The 21,106-nt window shown below is 36.6% G+C and overlaps 1 protein-coding gene across 1 annotated transcript in view; it reads right to left on the reverse strand.

The window, feature by feature from the left end:
* Nucleotides 1–1,478: 1,478 nt before the first annotated feature.
* Nucleotides 1,479–21,106, reverse strand: part of igdcc3 (immunoglobulin superfamily, DCC subclass, member 3) — a 119,352-nt gene continuing 99,724 nt past the window's right edge. The window contains exons 8-14 of the mRNA XM_087261286.1: nt 13,141–13,388; nt 10,179–10,343; nt 8,919–9,107; nt 7,358–7,462; nt 7,123–7,258; nt 6,754–6,985; nt 1,479–4,430 (exon numbers count right to left, since the gene is read on the reverse strand). Coding sequence (XP_087117412.1) covers nt 4,293–4,430; nt 6,754–6,985; nt 7,123–7,258; nt 7,358–7,462; nt 8,919–9,107; nt 10,179–10,343; nt 13,141–13,388 — 1,213 coding nt within the window. The 3' untranslated portion in view covers nt 1,479–4,292. The remainder of the gene's footprint in view (nt 4,431–6,753; nt 6,986–7,122; nt 7,259–7,357; nt 7,463–8,918; nt 9,108–10,178; nt 10,344–13,140; nt 13,389–21,106) is intronic.

A 21,106-nucleotide genomic window follows, 5' to 3' on the forward strand; every position in this document is an offset into this window, starting at 1 on the left:
GATCTAAATAAATTAAAAACATTGTCTCAAGATGACCCTAAAAAGGACAGAGAGTTCAATTGATTCTCATGAATTCTTGGGCAAGTATAATCCTCTTTGCATATGTGATGAATAATTTCTGCCACTGTTTGGACTCCTCTACATATTTTATAAGTTCTCAAATGATAAAAAAATACCATCACACTACGCACACAGCACTGTCTCTGAAGTTTGGTAAGTTCATTTGTAAATAAAAAAAAGAACAATTAAAAGGGACAGTTCACTCAAGCTATCTTCGCAGACCAAGATATTTTGTAGAAAGCTGAAAGTCTGTACCCATTGACTTAAATAGTATGTTGTTTTTCCCACTATGGAAGTCAGTGATTACAGGTTTTCAGCTTTCCTCAAAATATCTTGTTTTGTAGAAGAAAAGAACTCAGAAGAAAGAAACTCATCAAGATTTCGAACAGCTTAAGGGTGAGGAAATATATATATATTCTTTGCGTGAAGTATCCCAAGCTCATTTTAGCCCAAGTTCATTTTTGGTCCAAATGAAAAATAACCAATTTAAACAAGTGTGAACAAACCCTTAGACAACATTTTGGATATCTGTTCCATCAAACGCACAAAATGAACTCTCTGTGTGTGTGTAAAACTGAAAGCAAGCACATAAATTCCCCTCTGTTGGGCTGCAATGGGTCGCTTCACCAAAAGCGCACTCCCATATAATCCCGCTCCTGAAAGGACCTTAACAAACTGAAACTGGTACATATTATCCAGTACAAAATGCTGTTTGTTTTACAGATTGAAAGTTTGCAGGTCTTTCTGCTGCTTTGAATAGGTCGGTGTGTTGCCATAGAGCATGCAAATGCCTCATCCCTGAGTCTCCCAGGGGAAATCTGGGACACGGGACTAATGCTGACACAAACATGTCATTCTTTACAGGGATGTGACTGTGCGCGTGTGTGTGCGCATGTATGTTTACATGTACAATGTGTGTTCTAGAGGCTGGAAACATCTTTTGTTCTTGGATTTATGGATTCAAGCCAGAAACGATATTAAATATTGAATGAAAACAAAGCAAGACAAGCAGACCAGGAAGCCTGTGGATCTTTGTCACAGTAACAGACTTTTCAGCATGAACATATCATCAAAAAGTCAACGTACTGTATGCGAAACAGTATTTGAAATGCACAAAAAACTTCTCTAAAAGTCTGAGAGGAGATTATCCATCAGAACAAAAGACGGGATCATGAGATCGCTCTGAGGTAGAAAAGATAAAGCTGACATGATCTGATAAACTCTTTTTGTTTTTGTCATCACACATCCTCCAGAATTCAACCAAATCAAGACAGCCACTCTAATTAATATTTGAACATGAGGCCTGATGATGATATTAACGTTTCAAAAGTTGTACTGATTTGCACCGACACACAGTGAGATTAGAAACGTCACCAAACAAGGCCAAATCCATCAGGAAATGCAACTGCGGGAGACTCTTGGAAATGTAACAGCATTGTTTGTACTGCATTACACCACAGATGAAACCATTTCATCTTATTACAAGAATGTCAAGAGCACCATAACTGTACAATATAGACATTTCATAGAGACTTTCATTATTAGGGACACGTTTCTACAGCACAGTGTATCACATACCTTCTGTTGTTCAGACACTTTTTCCATTAATTCTATTTAACACAGCCAAAGAACTGAGCACTTATCTGTATACGGACAACACAAAAGCATCTATGGTCTCCACTGACAATACTACAATGCATTGGGTACAATAAATATACAGAGTCTTTTCTAAACTGTGCAATTCTGTTCCAGAACCAGTATTTGTAAGAATACACATTATAAGAATGGGATTTTTTTTGTTGATTATCTAGGCTTTGCTTTGTCCATTTTTTCTTACAAAATAATCGATTACAGAATTTGCGGGCATTATGAAAATATGCTAATTTGACTCATTATCTACACCGATGGCGATAATTCGATTTTAAGAATAGGAACTAAAATGAAAACCTATGACGTCCTGGGAAAAATAAAGCAAAAAGAACAGTTTGATAATTAAAAATAACATTTTACACTAACAAAAAAGCGTGAAAAGCTAATGTAACACACTCATCCACTAAAGGGTATGTGTGAATGTACGTGTGCATGTGTTTACTATACAAAAAGGATACAATCTCCCCATCATAGCAGGAGCGACCTGAGAGCATGACTGCTGTGTCGAGGTAGGTTATTAAAAAAATATAGATATGCACCATAGTACTATGGGACACCAGAGGAGAAAGAACATCTTGCTGGTACTTTCAACTCTCCCTCCCCGCTTAAAGGAACAGCTGGTCTAGGATTGGGTGGCTGAGCACAGTGAAAAGCTATCGAAAAGCAATTCAATAGCCGGCCAGAGATATGAAGAGATGACCATTAGTAGCTCAGGCATCATCATCATCATCATCTACTCACTGTCTTAATGCCAACAGATGTTGTGTGTGCGCACGAGTTCTGCGCGTGTGCCTGATATACTCTGTGCTCCCTGATCAACGTGGGACTAAAAATATGGACAAGGGGCTTGGGATATTAACTAAAAAAGAGATGGAATTCAACATAGAAGCCGTTAGAATCTCCAGTGGAATGTGGCTTCCAATGGAATGTTCACTTCTTGGAGAGTTCTAGAATGCCCAGCCTCTTTATTTCATAGGTGCTCGCTTCATTACATGCAACAAAGTATCTGAACAGCCTTAACGGTATCTAAGAGTGCTTGCATTTGATCACAAGTCCTGTAGTTAAAACCCAGGAAAATTCTATATCAATTCCGCACGCAATGTCACAACGTGATATATATTTATCTAATCAAATGCTTCTCAACCATGATCCTGGAGGACCACCAGCTCTGCACAAATTCCATGTCTCCTTAACCAAACACTCCTGAATCAGATCATCAGCTCATTAGCAGAGACTGAAAGACCTGTAATGGGTGTGACAGACAAAGGAGACATCCAAAACCTGTGGTCCTTCAGGAATGAGGTTGAGAAACACTGATCTAATCTATATCACTATTTACTTCGATCAGCACCCACAGAACAGTATTATGTGCTTATTCTTGTTATGTATGTCGCACGACATGCAAAACGTGGTGTTAATCTATTCAATTACCTAAACAGCAATTTATGTTTCTATCCAGCTTTACATATGGTGGCCTCTCTTTCTTCCAGCGGTTCATCTGAGAGCAGAAGTTATATCCTGAAGAAATTAGTAACAGTGCAGTTCATCTTAAAAAGTCCATTTTACTGCGTCGACTACCATTAAAATAAAAATACTCTGATCTGGAAACATAGAACATAAAAAATCCTACGCAAATACAAGGACACTATCAAAACATCTTTACAAGCAGAATTCTTAGAACAATGTCATCTGTCAACTGGCATGAGGTACTGACATATCAAAACACAGCAATTCATCAACATAGTGAAGCCAGGATCTCACAAACAGAGGCTATGTTTCAATATGAAAAAAGAACCACAACGACAATAACAACATTGTTATTTTGAGGTAGAACATTGACTTCAACATTTGGAAGTGCTATATGTTGGATTTTTTTTCTCGTTTTGCTTCGGCAAGCAGGAGAGCGGCAGTCCTTGAAATCTGAGGTAGAGGAGCACCTTTTCTCTTTTGACTGAATGCTTGATGTGTATAAAAACAGAACAAACAGCATGATGCAGATCTCAAAGACTTCCTAAAAGACATTCAATCCAGCTGAGGTAGGTATTTTTTGTTGCAAATTCTAGGGTTCACATAGCAGAGTCTAAAGTCTTTATGAAGACCGAAACCTAATAAAATAAAAAAACTAAAACATTGAAATCAGTAAAATCAAGAAAAATCCTGAGAATAATTTTAAATCCCTGGAAGAAGGTCTTGGACTCCGCTGGGTGGTCTTGTGAAATCATTGGTAGGTAACAGCAGAACTAATTGGTGGTAACAGTTAGAAATACGTCCGGAAGAAGCCCAGATAAACTTCTTACTGACACAAGTGACTGAAGACTTGCTGCCAGTTGTCAATGTAAGAGTGTATTCGTTCACCTACCAATGAGAAATAACAGTAGTCCATCTCAGAACTTCACCCACTTTGAGGCCAGAGGGACCTTCGGCATACAGTCCAGTGATTCCCACAAGGGAACTTAACTTATGAATAATATACTCTTTGCACAATAAAAACAAAACAAAAAAAAAAAGATGAATACTTTCAGTTGACCTGAGTTGGACAGGAGTCTGAGTGGAGGATATTCTTGGCCTTCGTAATTTTTTTTTCAGTCTTCATCCCGCTGGCCCTCTGCTGGATGCCGGCAGAACTGCAACTCGCACTCCTCCGCCAGACTGAAATCATCCAGGGGAAGAGTAGACATTTCAGTTTCATTCAGTGGACAGGAGACCAGAGAGCTCTCGATCTGGAATTAAATACAGACAAATACAAATATGTTTAAATACATGGTAAATGTATAGAAGTTCTTCTTCTAGGATAAAATATGTTTATAATCATTACAGTAACATTTAATTAAGTAATATGGCCATAGAACAGAGATGCACAAACTAGGGCCAATGGGCCAAAGTTGGCCCATGGTAATCTTTGATTTGGCCCATCATCCCATCTGAAAAGAGAGGGAGAATGAAGGTAATTCTGAGATTGTCAATTTTAATTAAATGTAACCCTTTGTTTTATTGTTAAAAGCTAATTGAAAATAAATGTTTTAATTAAATGGTGTAAATGAATCTGATTTGTTTAAAGTACATGCTGTCACTCGACAATGCAGAGACTTTGGTGAGCAAATCAGGTCAAAGGCAGATTCTGCTTAACTAGTGTATTCAGCACTGAACTCTACTGTGTAATAAATGTGATTGTGTTTGTATTGAAATAAGTTATCATTTAAAAAGTTAAATAGTTTTTATTTATTTAACTTTAAATATATTACCCATGGCGACTTTAATGTAAAATAGTTTGGTATATTTATCTTCGGCCGACGACTCAATGATATTTGGTTTTTGGCCCTTTATACAAAAAATACTCTTGCCCTAGAATGATTAAATAATCAAACTTAAAAACAACACGCAGCATAAATTTAACTTTGAATAAAACTTGGATGGAATCTTATTAAGCTTTTCAGTCACAAGCAAACAGTAAGAGTCTTTTGGTTTTCTGATTAACATAAGGGACTAGAGGTTTTCACAGGTCTACTTGGACCGATTTTTTAAGACCTGGGATCCAATTGAGTTTGGTCTAAAATTTTGATGGGTACTATTTTGATAGGAGTCAGGTATGGTATATGGACTGGTTAAGACCAATTGAAGAGTTCAGATTTAAAAACCTCTAAGTGCCATCTGAAATTTGCATCGAAAATTAGCATTTTCTCAGATTTCTATGTTTATGTTGAGTAATTTCATTGTAAAGACCATGAAAAGACCACACTCTTTGGCATGAAAGTGATATTATTGAACCTACACACAGGAGCATGATAAAAATGCTCAGTTTTGAAGAAAATTTCAGATGGCATTTAGAGGTTTTTGCATCTAAACTCTTCAATTATAGGATTCATTGAGGTTACAGTAATCATTAATTACAATAATAATACAGCACTATGAAACTCAAGCATTATTAAAGACCCAATATACTTCAAAGCAAACCAAAGAATGATCTGAAATGACATCACCTAATACAAAGTGATTTGGACAAAAGAAGTGATTTGGATATAGATTTTAGGGCCTAGAAGACCTCTATCGAAAACAACACCATCATTGCGTTTATTAGCCTACTGTCACCTTTAGTCCCAATGCATGGATTAAATTTGCTGATACACATCTAATTTACTGATTAACATCCAATGAATTTATGACTGATCAATAGGCAAACACGGAATCTGCATGTGCAGAATTCTGCAGATTTCCAGCCCATCATCGAATCTATTTATTTACTTGTGTAAATGTGTGTAAGTTTATATTCATTCAGGCTTTTAAATTAATTTAGACTAATATTAATTTTGTAATAATATTAACTAATATGAAAGTGTTCATTTGTTTTATTCACAATACAGCTTGTAGTAATATTAATTAAGTAATATTTTATGTCTTTTAGGAGATATATTATGAGAGGCTTGCTTTGTTTACCAAATAAGTGACTCTAGATGGATTTGCATTGTAAACATTAAATAAAAGTTAAAAAGCTATTATTTTGTTTACTTCATATATTAAGTTTTAAGTTGTGATACGTCCAAAACCATTCTGCATAAATCTGCTGCAAATCTGCAACAAAATCCTTAGCAGAAATAGCAAAAAAATGTCCACACATTCTGTCTGGCCCTACTGATCATCAAAAATTGCCAAGGCAGGCATTCAGATGTTATTTGGTGTCTTTCTGACCATTCAGAAGCAGTAAGCTACATCATTTGCTGTCAGAGAGATATATTTTTACCATTAAGCACATCACATGCTTTATGTTCAATACATGTTTCTTCATCACTCTACTGTATCAATAACATTGGATAGCCCTGCTTTGCACAGAAATATGAGACGCATTTTCTATGCAGAATCGAAATGCACATATCATCTCAATACCCAACCTTATTCATCAGAGCTCAAGTAGTTTTTCTTTGATCCCGTTCAATACACGCAGGCAGAAGCACCTCTATTACTTGCACTCATAAAGTTGTCCTCTGAGAAGAACCATAACCATGCAATCCACATGTTTATAAATGCATGCATTTCCCCCCCAAGGCTCACTGTGTGGGTGGTGTCAGGTGGATGGGAGTAGTGGGATGGTCCTGAGAAGAGTCTCTCCATCTCGTTGGAGTCGGTACAGCTCTTTGCATTGTGCGCTCCTCCATTCCCATCTGGGCTGAACCTGTGGGGGCCGCTGAGAGCCCCCTGTGAGGAGGAGGACTCCAGCACGACTCCTGCTGCTGGGTTCCTGCCCGCCTGTCTGGATGCCTGCACGGTTTTACACATCATCAACCTGCAACAACAGAACAATTCAACAGTGCATCCAAGAAACACATCGACTTTTACTGTAAGCAATACTCTTTCTTTTCCAACGCCTACTGAAACTGCAGCATACAAAAACAACACCAGTGGTAAACATCGATTTCTCACCTGCCCCTGTAGCTGAACATGAGGAATAGGACACAGAAAATGATGCAAGTGACTCCTATGTGGATGCCGATGATGATGCCTGTGGTGGAGCTTTTATTCTGTTCGTCCTTTACACAGTCGCAAGGGGTGTTTAGCACTGCAGGAAGAGAAAGCACATTTCCACAGAGTAAATGCGACTGAGCTATTACAGTGCGCTTGCATGTGTGGACGTGAACTAATGCATTGCATCAGGCACCTGATTTCTCCACTGCTTCCTTCAGTGAGACAAAGCGCAGGGTGGCATTGCCTTCTCCATGCTGGTTAAAAGCCAGAATCTTAATTTCATACACAAAAGAAGGATCTGCAGAGAGACGGAGTAAAAGTGTTTTAGAATACTAACTGTAAATGACAATTTGACTTTTATTAACCTGCTATGATATGCACTCACCAACCATTTTATTAGGTACACCTATCCAACTGCGTTAATGCAAATTTCTAATCAGCCAATCACATGGCAGCAACCCAATGCATATAGGCATGTAGACATGGCCAAGGCAACCAGCTGCAGTTCAAACCGAGCATCAGAATGTGGAAGAAAGGTGATTTAAGCCACTTGGTGCCAGATGTGCTGGTCTGAGTATTTTAGAAATTGCGAATCTACAGTTTTTTTACGCACAACCATCTCTAGGGTTCACAGAGAATGGTCCGAAAAAGAGAAAATATCCAACGGGCAACGGTCATTACAACCGAGGTCTGCAGAAGAGCAGCTCTGAACACACAACAATACATTAAATCTTGAGGCAAATGGGCTACAGCAGCAGAAGACCACACCAGGTGCGACTCATGTCAGCTGAGAACAGGAAACTGAGGCTACAATTCACACAGGCTCACCAAAATTGGACAATAGAAGATTGAAAAAACGTTGCCTCGTCTGAGTCTCGATTTCTGCTGCAATATTCAAATGGTAGGCTCAGGATGTGGCGTCAACAACATGAAAGCATAAATATATCCTGCCTTTTATCAATGGTTCAGGCTGATGGTGGTGGCGTAATGGTGTGGGGGATACTTTCTTGGCACACAGCCACAGCCTATCCAAGTATTTTTGCTGACCATGTCCATCCCTTTATGACCATAGTGTACCCATTTTCTGATGGCTACTTCCAGCATGATAACACGCTCATAAAGTGCAAATCATTTCACTGGTTCTGGTTTCTTAAACATGACAATGAGTTCACTGTACTCAAATGCCTCCACAGTCACCAGATCTCAATCCAATAGAGCACCTTTGGGATGTGGTGGAACGGGAGATTCGCATCATGGTTGTGCAGTAAATAAATTTGCAGCAGCTGCGTGATGTTGTCATGTCAATATGGACCAAAATCTCTGAAGAATATTTCCAGTACCTTGTTGAATCTATGCCATTAAGGATTAAGGCTGTTCTGCCAAAAAGGGGTTCAACTAGGTACTAGTAAAGTATACCTAATAAAGTGGCCAGTAAGTGCATTTGTATATATTTAAACAGTGCTTTAATTAGTATTAATAATATATATTCATTAATAATTAATGATACATAAATGTAAATACATAAATCAATAAATAAATAAATCAACAAATAATAATAATAGTAATAATTTTTTATTTATATTAATAATCATCATCAATTCTTCGAAAAAACCTAATACATTAACTATCACATTGCATATAATATTTAATACTTTGGATTTTTGGGGATTTTACTAATGATTATAACAAAAATTTTTCACACAAAAACCATTCTGCTCATATTTCATGAATAAAGCCCAACTGTGGCCAGATACCTAGTTGAGTGATGTTGTATTGCATCACATCTCGTGGGAAGGTGAGGGGTCCTGTGAATTGAGGGACGGGGACCTTACGATAGTAGAGATTGAATCCTTCCTGCTGGCCCATCTTAGTGGAGGCCTCCCATGTGGCCTGAATCACCGTCAAATTAATCACCTTGGTGAACAAGGCTGGTGGAGCAGGGACTGTAAGAATTGCAAAACACAGATGATCAGGCGTAATGCATTTCATCAGTAGGAGAAAATAAAACAGGTGGAAATTTCACCCTGAATGACCTTGAATTAAACATTATGCCATGACAGAAACACCTCTCGGGGAAATGCTTTATTAATACAAAACACCACATGTGAATAGGGTAAAATAAAATTAACCTAATAGTTGTCACCATACTTACCCAGTTGATTAATTACAATAAGGCTAACACACTTTTGGGGGGTAAAATAGGTTCTCTAAAGTGTCTGTTTATGAAATTTATGGTTGAGGATGTACAGTTGAAGCCAAAATTATTAGTGCTCCTGTTTATTATTTTATTCTTTTTCAAATATTACCCAAATTACATTTAACAGAGCAAGGAATTTTTCACAGTAATTTCCTAGAATATTTTTTCTTCTATATAAAGTCTTATTTGTTTTATTTCGGCTGCAAAAAAACTTTTTTAATTGTTTTAAAACCATTTTAAGATCAATATTATAAGCCAGCTTAAGCAATATAGATATTTTCAATTACATAACAAACCATCATTATACAATGATTTGCCTATTTATCCTAACTTTTCTAATAATTCTAGTAAAGCTTTGAAGTGGTTTAATAATTCAGGAGGGCTAATAATTCTGACTTCAATTCTAAACTAAAAATTGTAATACAATTTTCAGAATACTGATTTTTGGTGTGTGTGTAAGAGCTGCTGAAGGAGATAAATGTTTCCCAGTGTCCATTTTGAGATGAAAACACATAAAATACATAAGACTTTAAAATACATATTATAATTAAAATGTACAGGCACAAACTGATAAAGTGACAAAAGAAACACCTAAAACACTTTAGGAGTCTTCTTTACACTAGACTAAAACACAGAAAAAAGTTTCAAAACTGAAAGGTGGGTAAAAAAAAGAAAGTGTAAAAGGTTTAAGTGAGAATGTGTTTTTCATTTGGCTACCGCTAGCACAGTTAATAACTTAAACAACTAGGAATTAGACAATTATGCAATAAAACAAGCTTCTTACTGCATGATCGCTTAAATATGTTTTTTCACATACCTTCTCCCAGAGTGCTCTCCACAGTGGTCTCAGAGGCTTTGCTGGCTCCGCGGGACGTGTAGGCCTTCACATAGAAGCTGTAGCTGGTGGAAGGCTCCAGATCTCCAATTACCTGCTGCAGGGTCATTTTACTCACAGCCTCCTGGTACTCCATTTCCACTGGGTCTGAGAGCAAAGAGTGAAGGTTGAAATGAAGGAAAGAGAGATGAAGAGAAACGTTATGAGAGAAAAACAAGATGGAGAAGGATGGTGCAAGAGAGGGAAATCATTAGTGTGAGAGTAAAACTAGAAGAACAGGTTATCTTAAAATGTTGCTTTGATGTTGTATGTTTATTACAATAGCACACTTAGGGCCCTATCTTGCACAACGCACAATAAGGTGCAAGACGTGTTTGTTGCAGTTTGTTGCTATTTTCAGACCAGCGCAACCCTAATTTTCACATTTTGCAACACGTTATTTAAATAGCAAATCCATTTGTGACATTTTACGGACTCATGGAAACTCTGAAATAGACTGCGCTGCTGACCAACTAAGACATGGTCTAAAGACCAGCGCAAAGTGCGTTAGTTTAAACGCATTTACATTGCTTAATACAGACAGCATGTACAGCAATACACAAATATCTTTACATATGAAGAAAATTAAAGGATTAAAATGTTACAAAAATTATTATTTTCCGCATAAATATAAAAGCCACTGCCTCAATGCCTTTTCTCAGGGGGCTTTTTCAGTTTATTTATGACAATTTGCATTTGTATAATGTTATTAATATTAGCAGCATAGTTCATTATATGCATATTTTTTTTTATAAAAACAAGTTTATATTTGTCCACTTGTCGGGTTTTGCAGACGTATGCATCATTTTTTGAACACACTTTATTATTATTGTTTTTTTATTTGTTTGCTGAAAATTAGAACTGAATTTAGAAATAGTTTTAAAACAAATCTTTGCTCTTAAACAAAATTAAATATATAGGCTCCTCACCTTTTCCTCATCCACGAAAGTAAAGGTGTAAAGAGTAAAAGTAAAGAGAAAGAGAAAGTAAAGAGGCTGAATAGAGAAGGCTCGTTCTTCATCCTCGTGCTGCAGATGAATTGTTTAACCGTTTTCTTGCTAGTGAAACGTTCAGTTTTTCCACTTACAAAGTCCGCCATGTAAATAGCAAATGTATGTGAATTCAGACATGCCCTTAATGATTTTGCATCATGCGCTTTAGACTTTGCGCCTACATCGTTATAATAGAGCCCTTAGTGTGTGCATTCAAAACATTGCTTTTGCTGCTTGTTCAAGCTACGTAATAAAAATTAGCTGAACCAACACAATTCTTAAGTTTTTTTTTGGGGGGGGGCAACCTAACCTAACCTAACCAGGCAACCTAATTGTTTAATGTTCAATCCACTTAAATTTGTAAAAATGATTAAGTTAACTTGATGGATTTGTGTTGGGACAACAAAAAAATTGTGTGGAACCCTGTATTATTTACAGTGTAGGGCATGTGTTGCACGGGACTATTCCATGGCACTTTTGTGCCTATTTAATAAAGCTTAATGCTGATCACTATTAACCATAATTATATGATCAATTCATTATAAAACCCTATTTGAAAAAAAGTACTACGGATGTAGATGGCTACTCGTTTCCAACATACTTAAAATATCTTCTCTTATGTAAAAAAACGACCCATAAAGGTTTAGAACTATTTGAGGGTGAAAAATGGAAAATACATTTTCATTTGGGGGGAACTGTCCCTTTTATGTGCAACAATTGCCACCTCTTACTGTTGGCGGCTCTCTTTAGTCACATTTATGGAAGCAGTAAAAGTTATATTTCTCCATTACTTATTCATGCCAAATTGCTTTAAGTAACCATATACATAATAAATGGCTCAAACTATAAAAACATAACCCACAGCGCTGTAAGGCATTGAGATTGCAGCAGATGAGATGCTATAGATGCTATATCTGAAATATAAATTACAGCACAGGCTAAAAGTGGTGGAAACACCACAGCAAGAGGAAGAAAAAAAAATAGAATGCTCAGCAAAGAACTCTTTGCATGGGCACTTCAGCATGGGTCGTAGATCAGTTGTTTAGCTTCGGCATCGATAAACATCAACATGCAACTTTAAAGCTTCCCGAGAGAGGAGGATTGATATCAGAATACACACGCATCCTCATGCTGTGCTTTCAGGAAAATGCTTCAGGCTGATGTCTCAACCTTCAACACTGCAAAGTATTTCTATGCATTTTGGTTGTAAGTTTGAGCTCAGTCTGAATAAAATAGAAATTAACCCAGTCAAACTGAATATGCACCAATTAATGTTAATTACGTTTTATAGAATGGACAGATCCAGTTCACGTTGCTGATTAAAAATAAACATTGATGTTTGCATGGAACTCTAGAAGATTTCGAGTGTAGATGAGAATATCGCTTAAATATTTAAATTTCAGGCATGGTACAGTATCTATGATAGTGCGATGTCTGAATTCATTGAACATTATACTATTAAGATTGATTAAATTGGAAGAAAAAAAAATCTGAAAAGAATAGTACATCAAAAAAAAAAAAAAAAAAATATATATATATATATATATATATATATAGCAAAAAGTTGATAGGTGTTTAACATCTTCTTTTGAGTTCAGCATTTTTGACATTAAACTTTTGGTTAAACTTCTATTTAAGCAGATTCAGAAATTGTCAATTGTTTCTATAAATTTAAGCTACAGTTGGTGGCAAGAGAAAAAAAAAGTGATTTGCTACTGACTTTAAACCTCAATGATTTTCGTAAAAAGAAAGCCTAAAGGGAAGATTGAATAAGATATGCATTTCACAATGTTTGTGGAAATCTACACTTATTGATTTACTGGAGAGGGGTGTACATTCGGCAATACAGAACAGAAGAGCTGAGTAAATTAGATTTGAGTGTTTGTGTTTTGGCTCATAAGCAGTTTTCCTACCAGCAGTCTTGCGGATATGGAGCACATATCCAATTATGTCCTGAGTGTTTTGGGTAGGCTCTTTCCAGGTGACCTGAATGGAGGTGGGAGAAAGGGCATCTGCTTGTATGTCTGTGGGCATGCCTGGCAACCCATCAGCCCACAGAACGGTCAGTCGAGCACTGGCCTGCGTGGACCCCGCACTATTCTCTGCTATACACTGATATATGGCCTCATCCTCCTGGGTCACTCCATAGATGGTCAGAGTACTGGAAGAGAAGAGAAGAGAAGATCAATATTCTTAAATCATCAATATATACATATACACATATATACAGTCAGGTCCATAAAAATTGGGATTGACACAATTTTAACATTTTTGGCTCTTTACTGCAATCGATTTGAACAGCTGAGATGCCAATTGTGCCATTACTTTTGATCCCTTAACAAGTGGGAAGCACATATGCAAACTGTTGTAATTCCTACACTGTTCACCTGATTTTGGATGTAAATACTGTATCTCAAGTTAAAGCTGACAGTCTGCAGTTAAAACCCATAAATCCCAGAATCTATTAAAAGTCTAAATCTTTTCCCCAGCTTTTATCAAACCCCATAAATATTGTGATATAACAAGTTAATTCCAAGATAATAACAGCATACATTTTTATTAGTTTGTGTTTGTCAAAGTTTGTCAAACAATGTGAAAGATTTGAACACTGGAAAGATATGTTATAGTATATTTTACAATTATTTTATACTTTATACAGTATTTTATACTATTGTGTGCACACTAATGGTTTTATTTTTCATTTATTTCGACAAAACATACTCAAAAAACTATAAAGGTCTTAGCCATTTCAGCCAGATTTGCAATATGTGTACATCCCCTACCCTAGTGCTTCCTAAAAGTTCTCAAGAACAATGTCACATCAGTATAACCTTGTTTCCAAAGTAAATGATGTAACTGGTATGAATAAAGCCGAGGTAGAAAACAAACCATATGTACTCGCCATCTCTGGGTGCTCATTAACATGAAGCAAACCCAACCATCTGTCAAACTCCTCCCTCCTGAATCCTCCTCTTCACGTTCTATTCTTCCTCACTAGTCCTTATTTCTCTGCTCTCACTCCTTCAGTGTTGTTGTTTTTTTTTTACACCTCCTCCCCTTCATTGCTGGGGGATATGGTGATGGTGATGTTGGATGGGGGAGCATTATTAGTGCTGAATATATAATCAGGAGTTTGTTCTCCCTTAATCCCGAGGCCTTGAAAAAAATGAATTTTTACCACTTAAAGGACTAGGATATGGAAATGAGAGCCCAAAGCCTACTGTGAATATTTCCTTGTAAGCCCCACCTATTTTTTGAGATATATTTGCATGCAGTATGTGTTCTCGGACAAATGGCAGGGGTGTTATGATATTGCAGCTTCAGAATGAATAGGAAAACGGAAAGCCATTCAGTATATGCGTTCATGTGAATGCATGCATTCATTCACTTGAAAAGCCCGCAGCTTATACAACTGGGGTTTTTCTACATTCTAGTCAGTCCCAGAGATTATTGTCCATTCTTTTATACTCATCGTATCTCATCAGCACATGCCTCCAGCACCTGCCACATCTTTATTTCTCTTACATGTACACACCTACACATGTACAGTACATACTAAAGCTATATGCAGAGATCTTGCTTGTTTACAATTACTGTACGGCAGTTGTGGACAGACGTAGATCAATGTTTTTGTTATTTTTATCTTGATCATATACGATTTGGTCCCTGTGGTCAACAAGTTATTGAGGTCAGTGCTCAGCGGAGCACGGCTGAATCAATGTTTTGTGCTTAATTTGATTGTCTGAACTGGCAATACCTGGCGTACAATCAGAATGTTCTTCAAGGTCACTTTCTCACCATTTGATGGAATGAACTTTAACCCAAAAGGTGAAATAAAAAAAGATGAGGAGATATCTTCCAGTAAAGGCCTTTCTGCACTGTTCAGGTCAATTTACACAAAGAATGCTAACATAAAAATAACTACACTCGCTGGCTTTTTGTATTCAGTAAGTCTTTTCAACTATTTGTTGACACAAATATCTATTCAGCCAATCACATAGCAGCAACTTGATGCATTTATGTATTTAGGCGTAATTCAGACAACCTGCTGAATTCAAACCCTGTATCAGATTGGCAAAGAAAGGTGATTGAAATGACTTTAAATATGGCATGGTTGTTGAAACACAGAAAACACAGATCCACTGGAATTTTATTGCACAGCCAGTGTAGGGTTTACAGTGAATGGTGTAAAATGAGAAAACATCCAGTGAGGAGCAGATTTGTTTGTAAAAACACCTGGCTCACATCAGAGATCAGAGAATGGAAAAATTAATTCAAGCTGACATAAATGAAGTAGCTCAAATAACTTCTGAATACAACCAAGAACTTCTAGAAAGCCTTTCTGAACACACATCAAACCTTGAAACAGATGAGCTACAGCAGCAGAAGAGCACACTGACACTTCTGTCAACTAAAACAGCAAACTGAGACTAAACAACATGAAAGCATGCATCCATAATGCCTTGCATCAACAGGTCAGGATAACCCCACATCCTACATGAGCTGACCATGTGCATCCCTTTATGACTATATAGTAAACTCATCTTGTGAAGGCTACTTCCGCACCATGTCACAAAGCTCAAATCATCGGAAACTTATCCTTTGTGATGATTATGATTATGAACAAAAGACTCTGCAGCAACTGTATTCTCTGTGTTGGATAAAAAAGTAATCCCGATAAGTGTAAAAAAGCGCAAAGATAACATGACACCAAATTTCACATTACTTTCCTTAAATGGTAACTATTATAAATGGTAATACATAAACATATTTTTTTCAAACTCTATTACAATATGAACCAAAACCTCAGAGGAATATTTTAAGCACCTTGTTGAACCAATGGCACAAAGAATTAAGGCCGTTCTGAAGTCAAAAAGGTATTACAGTACCAATCCAGTACTTGTAGGGTGTACCTCATAAAGTGGTTGAGGAATTTATAACAACAACTAGATCAGATTTCACACTAGTGGACAATATTGTTCAGCTTATTTAAAATGTATTTATCTATCCCATGATAGGAAATACATTTTCTTCATTTTTGTTACAGTTGACATCTTTGATGTGAACAGGCCTTTACACTTCTGATATGGGAATTTAATATGGTAGGAGTGCTTATTAGCACAGTGCGTTCTCCATTGGATTAATCCCTTCTGCTTGTATTCTTCTACACTGTAAGCTGCTTTTGATAATATAGTCTGCTTAATAAATAAGGTTAATGCTAATTACAAAGACAGAGGACAATATGTCCTCATGTCTGCCAAATGACAACTCAAAATCACACGTCTTTAGGTGCTTATGTGCACCAGGTTGTGTATAATGTGAGTAAATAAAATGCTTTAATCACCTGTAAAACATGCTAACAGAACTCTGATGAAGAAACATTGATGGGAATGAAGAGGGCTGGTTGGAAGCTTCAAACTGCTCTCTGTAGTGTAGCACTCACACACAAATAGAGCTGCCAATAGCAATCCAGCGGTTTTTGAAATTTCATACCTGCATGACATGCCTGCAAGTCATACTCACCAACCTGGTTCTCTATGGACCAAACTGTCAGGAACGTTTTAAAATGTCATCCCTGCTTTCTGGTGAAGTGCAGGACCCACAGTGGTCTCCCTACAAACATCTAAGCGTCACAGTCAGTGTCTGTTTTGGCCCGTAAGGACCAAAGCAGTCAATCTTAACATTTCTGAGACCAAGACCTGACACTGTCCACAACAATAAAGAGCAAATGCTAACTATATTCATTGTTTTTAGCAGCAAAATAAATCTACAATGAACAATAACTGATAAATAAATTTAAAAAAGACCTGTTGTGAGTTGTGGGGTTGTACATGCCTTTGTTAAACCCATCTGCTCACATTAATTGAGTTGAGTTTAATAATAGCATTCATGCAGATAAATTACATTAGTAATGGTACTGTACAGAAAACTCCACCAATTAGAGAGTCAAACAAAGTAAAGTACGCCAAAAGACATCTTTAGCTAGAATTATTATTAGAATTGCAAAAGATCCTTTGCATTTAATTCCATACAAAATAAAAGTTTGTTTTAACATAATATATCAGTGTATCATATATTTATTATGTTTATATACAAACACACAAATATACGGTACATATATAATAACCGGCCACTTTTAATATGTCCTACTGCTCGTTAAAGCAAATTTTGAATCAGCCAATCACATGGCAGCAACTCAGTGCATTGTAGACATGATGAAGATAATCTTCAAACCAAGCATTACAATGGGGAAGAAAGGTAATTAAAATTACTTTGAATGTGGAATGGTTGTTGGTGCCAAACTGGCTGGTCTGAGTATTTCAGAATCTGCTGATCTACTGGGATTTTCACACAACCATTATAAGGGTTTACAGAGAATGGTCCGAAAAAAAGAGAAAATATCCAGTGAATGGCAGCTCTGTGTGTGCAAATGCCTTGTTGATGCCAGAGGTCAGAGGAGAATGGCTAAACTGGTTTCAGCGGATAGAAGGGCAACAGCAACTTAAATAACCACTCGTTACAACCCAGGTATGCAGAAGAGCATCTCTGAATGCACAACACGTCCAACCTTGAAGCTGATGGGCTACAGCAGCAGAAGCCCACACCGGGTGCCACTCATGTCAGCTAAGAACAGGGAAATGAGGCTACAATTCGCACAGGCTCACCCAAATTATACAATAGAAGATTGGAAAAATGTTGCCTGAAGTGATGAGTCTTGATTTCTGCTGCACCATTTGGATGGTAGGCTCAGAATTTGGCATCAACAACATGAAAGGATGGATCCATCTCGCCTTGTGTCAACAGTTCAGGCTGGGCTGGTGGTGGTGGTGTAATGGTGTGGGGGATATTTTCTTGGCACACTTTGGGCACATTAGTACCAATTGAGCATAGTGTCAATGCGACAGTCTACCTAAGTATTGTTGCATGCCATGTCCATCCCTTTATGACCACAGTGCACCCATGTTCTGATGGCTACGTCCAGCAGGATATCACACCATGTCATAAAGCACGAATCATCTCAGACTGGTTTCTTGAACATGACAATGAGTTCACTGTACTCAAATGGCCTCCACAGTCACCAGAGCTCAATCCAATAGAACACCTTTGGGATGTGGTGGAATGGGTGATTCACATCATGAATGTGCAGCCAACAAATCTGCAGCAACTGCACAATGCTATCATGTCAATATGGACCAAAATCTCTGAGGAATATTTCCAGTACCTTGTTAAATCTATGACATGAAGGATTAAGGCAGATCTGAAGGCAAAAGGGGTTCAACCCGGTACTAGTAAGGTGTACCTTATAAAGAGGCCGGTGAGTGTACATACAAATAATATTGAATTGTGTTTTTTATTTTACTTTAAATGACATCAAAGCGAATCTAAATGCATTCATTACTGCATGAAATCAAGAACTATATATTTCCAAAATATGCATGTGCATTGTTTGCTGCTTATCTTCTTACAACAAAAGTACTTCATTGTTGTTCAGAATACTGGTGTTTGAAGAGGATAAGCACACAGCATGCCAGGACCATCTGCACCCTCTCTATCTGTCTATAGATTTTGGCCTCTCCTCGAATTGACAGAGAGCATCCTGAGACAGGAGGACCGCTATTCAGCACATGTTTGCACAGTCGTCACAGAGCAGTGCCTCTTGAATGGGGCGGTCAACCCTTATTCACAGTCCTCTAGACGAGAGAGAAAGACGAGAAGGGCTGGGAATTGGGAGTGTTAGGTAAGGGAGAGGCATGTGAAGCAGGGATGTCTCTCTGCTCACTGAAAGCCTAGTGGAAATGACTGATTGCAGGAGAGGCCAGAGGTCAAGGCCAAAACTCGCTCCATTTCGCATGGACTGGAGAGGAGGTAATTACCAAGAAGTACATAATGGAGCTTAAAAACAGATGAAAAGAGGGAAATGAAGGGAATAAATGAGTGCACGGTTTTTGTCTACTCAGCTGCAAAACATGGTGAATATTGTCAATATGGTTCTGTAAAATTGTAAGGTAAAAAATATAAAAATCTGTGAAAATTAACTCAAAAACAATTTTTTTAAGTTTTTGTGCATTTTTAGCATTTCTTTTAGTATTTTTAAGCAAGTTAGCATTTTATTTTCCATTACAACAGCATGCATCTGACGAGTGCGCCAGCCCACAGGTGTGTTTTATTAACTCTCATTTCCCACAGGTCTTGGCCCCACCCTCTTTATAACAATGCAAATTATAGACTGCATTCGAAACCGCATACTTCCATACTATATAGTACGCTAAAAAGATTGCGAGCCAACTTGTTTTCTCTGTGTTTTTTTTATTTTTTATTTTTTATTAAAGCTTATTAGATGATATTTGCAGATTGTTACATATTTACTTTTGTGCCTGGAGCAATATGGTTATATAAACAATGTAGCCGATTTTATATGTTTATTCTTTACCTTTTCTGAATTATTTTTTTTGTTGTGTGAGTGTTGGTATCATTGCGTTAATTATGTTAATTATCTGTGAAGAACCACGCATGTCAGAATTAATTGGCTAAAGAGAATCAATAAAGTTTTAAACTAAACTAATATTAAACTAAAGCTACAGTTTGTAACTGTTAGTTAAAAAGGAACAAAATCATAATCTTACATCTACATAAGTCATCAGTATTTAGAAATGTGTCCATACGTTTCACAGATTCACAATGGTAAGCTTATAATAAGCACTTATAAATTTGAGTCAGTTTGAGTATGAAATTGTAAGTTTCACTTCATTCATCTCAACTTATTATTTTATGCCATATCTGTTGATAGAAAGAAAAAAGCTTGTCTTCTGGTAGACTTTTATTTGACGGTCTTGTTTTGCAGCACATACTATGTATTTATAAAAGTCATTACATGAACTGGAAAATAACTAGGTACTAAACCTATTCATAGTTAAGATAATTACACTGTAAGACAGTACATATTAAGAACACTGCAATCTGTCTATTATGTGTCGTGTGTTGGTGCTGAAGATGATTATTTTTACAGCAGTTGCTCAGAACTCTTTTTAATTGTCATTCTTGATGAATGCTTTAATTAGTAAAGCTGTAAATGCCAGTCACATACTGTACATCTGGGGAATCACCTGTTGTCAAAACCACGAAACACCACTAATTGCAAAGAACCAGTAGTGTGAAAGGGAAAGCGACAGAGCTTGTGCTAAATGAGAGTGAACATCAGTGTTGCTTTTAAGAAGTGTTTTTTCCTCCAGCTGCACAAGTACAACATTTCAGGTATCAATAAGTAACTACACTGTAGAAAATTCTGGGCTCCACACAATGTATTTGTGTAGGGACAACATGAAACAATTAAGGTAACTTAATACTTTTCACAAACTTAAGTAGATTGAAACAATTAAGTCCAAAATAAAACTCAAGAATTTAGTTGTTTAAATTATTTATTTAAAATAAGTAGTTTGAGTAAACAACAAACATATTTTTTTGAGTGTAACATTAATGCACTCATTTTCTTGATTTAGACTTGTATGCAGCTTTGTTTGTTGTCGTTCTCAGTTTGCTATGGCCAGTGATGTAAATTGGACTTTGTGTACTAGTTACGAGAGAATAAACTGATCAAATTCTTGAATTGAAAACATACAAAAAATAAACAAAATATGACTGAAAAAATATTGAGAACTGAGGAAGATCTATTTTTGTATGCTTTTACAATTTCATAAGTTTCATATCATATTATATTATATTATATTATATTATATTATATTATATTATATTATATTATATTATATTATATTATATTATATTATATTATATTATGATTTCTAACCACACACATTTACTAATGGACATCTTGTACTTTAACAATGTCACGATAACATAAAAAATGAAATAACAACAAAAACA

This window comes from Danio rerio, chromosome 7, assembly GCF_052040795.2.
Source record: "Danio rerio strain M-AB ecotype USA chromosome 7, GRCz13ab, whole genome shotgun sequence".
Classification (NCBI taxonomy): Eukaryota; Metazoa; Chordata; class Actinopteri; order Cypriniformes; family Danionidae; genus Danio; species Danio rerio.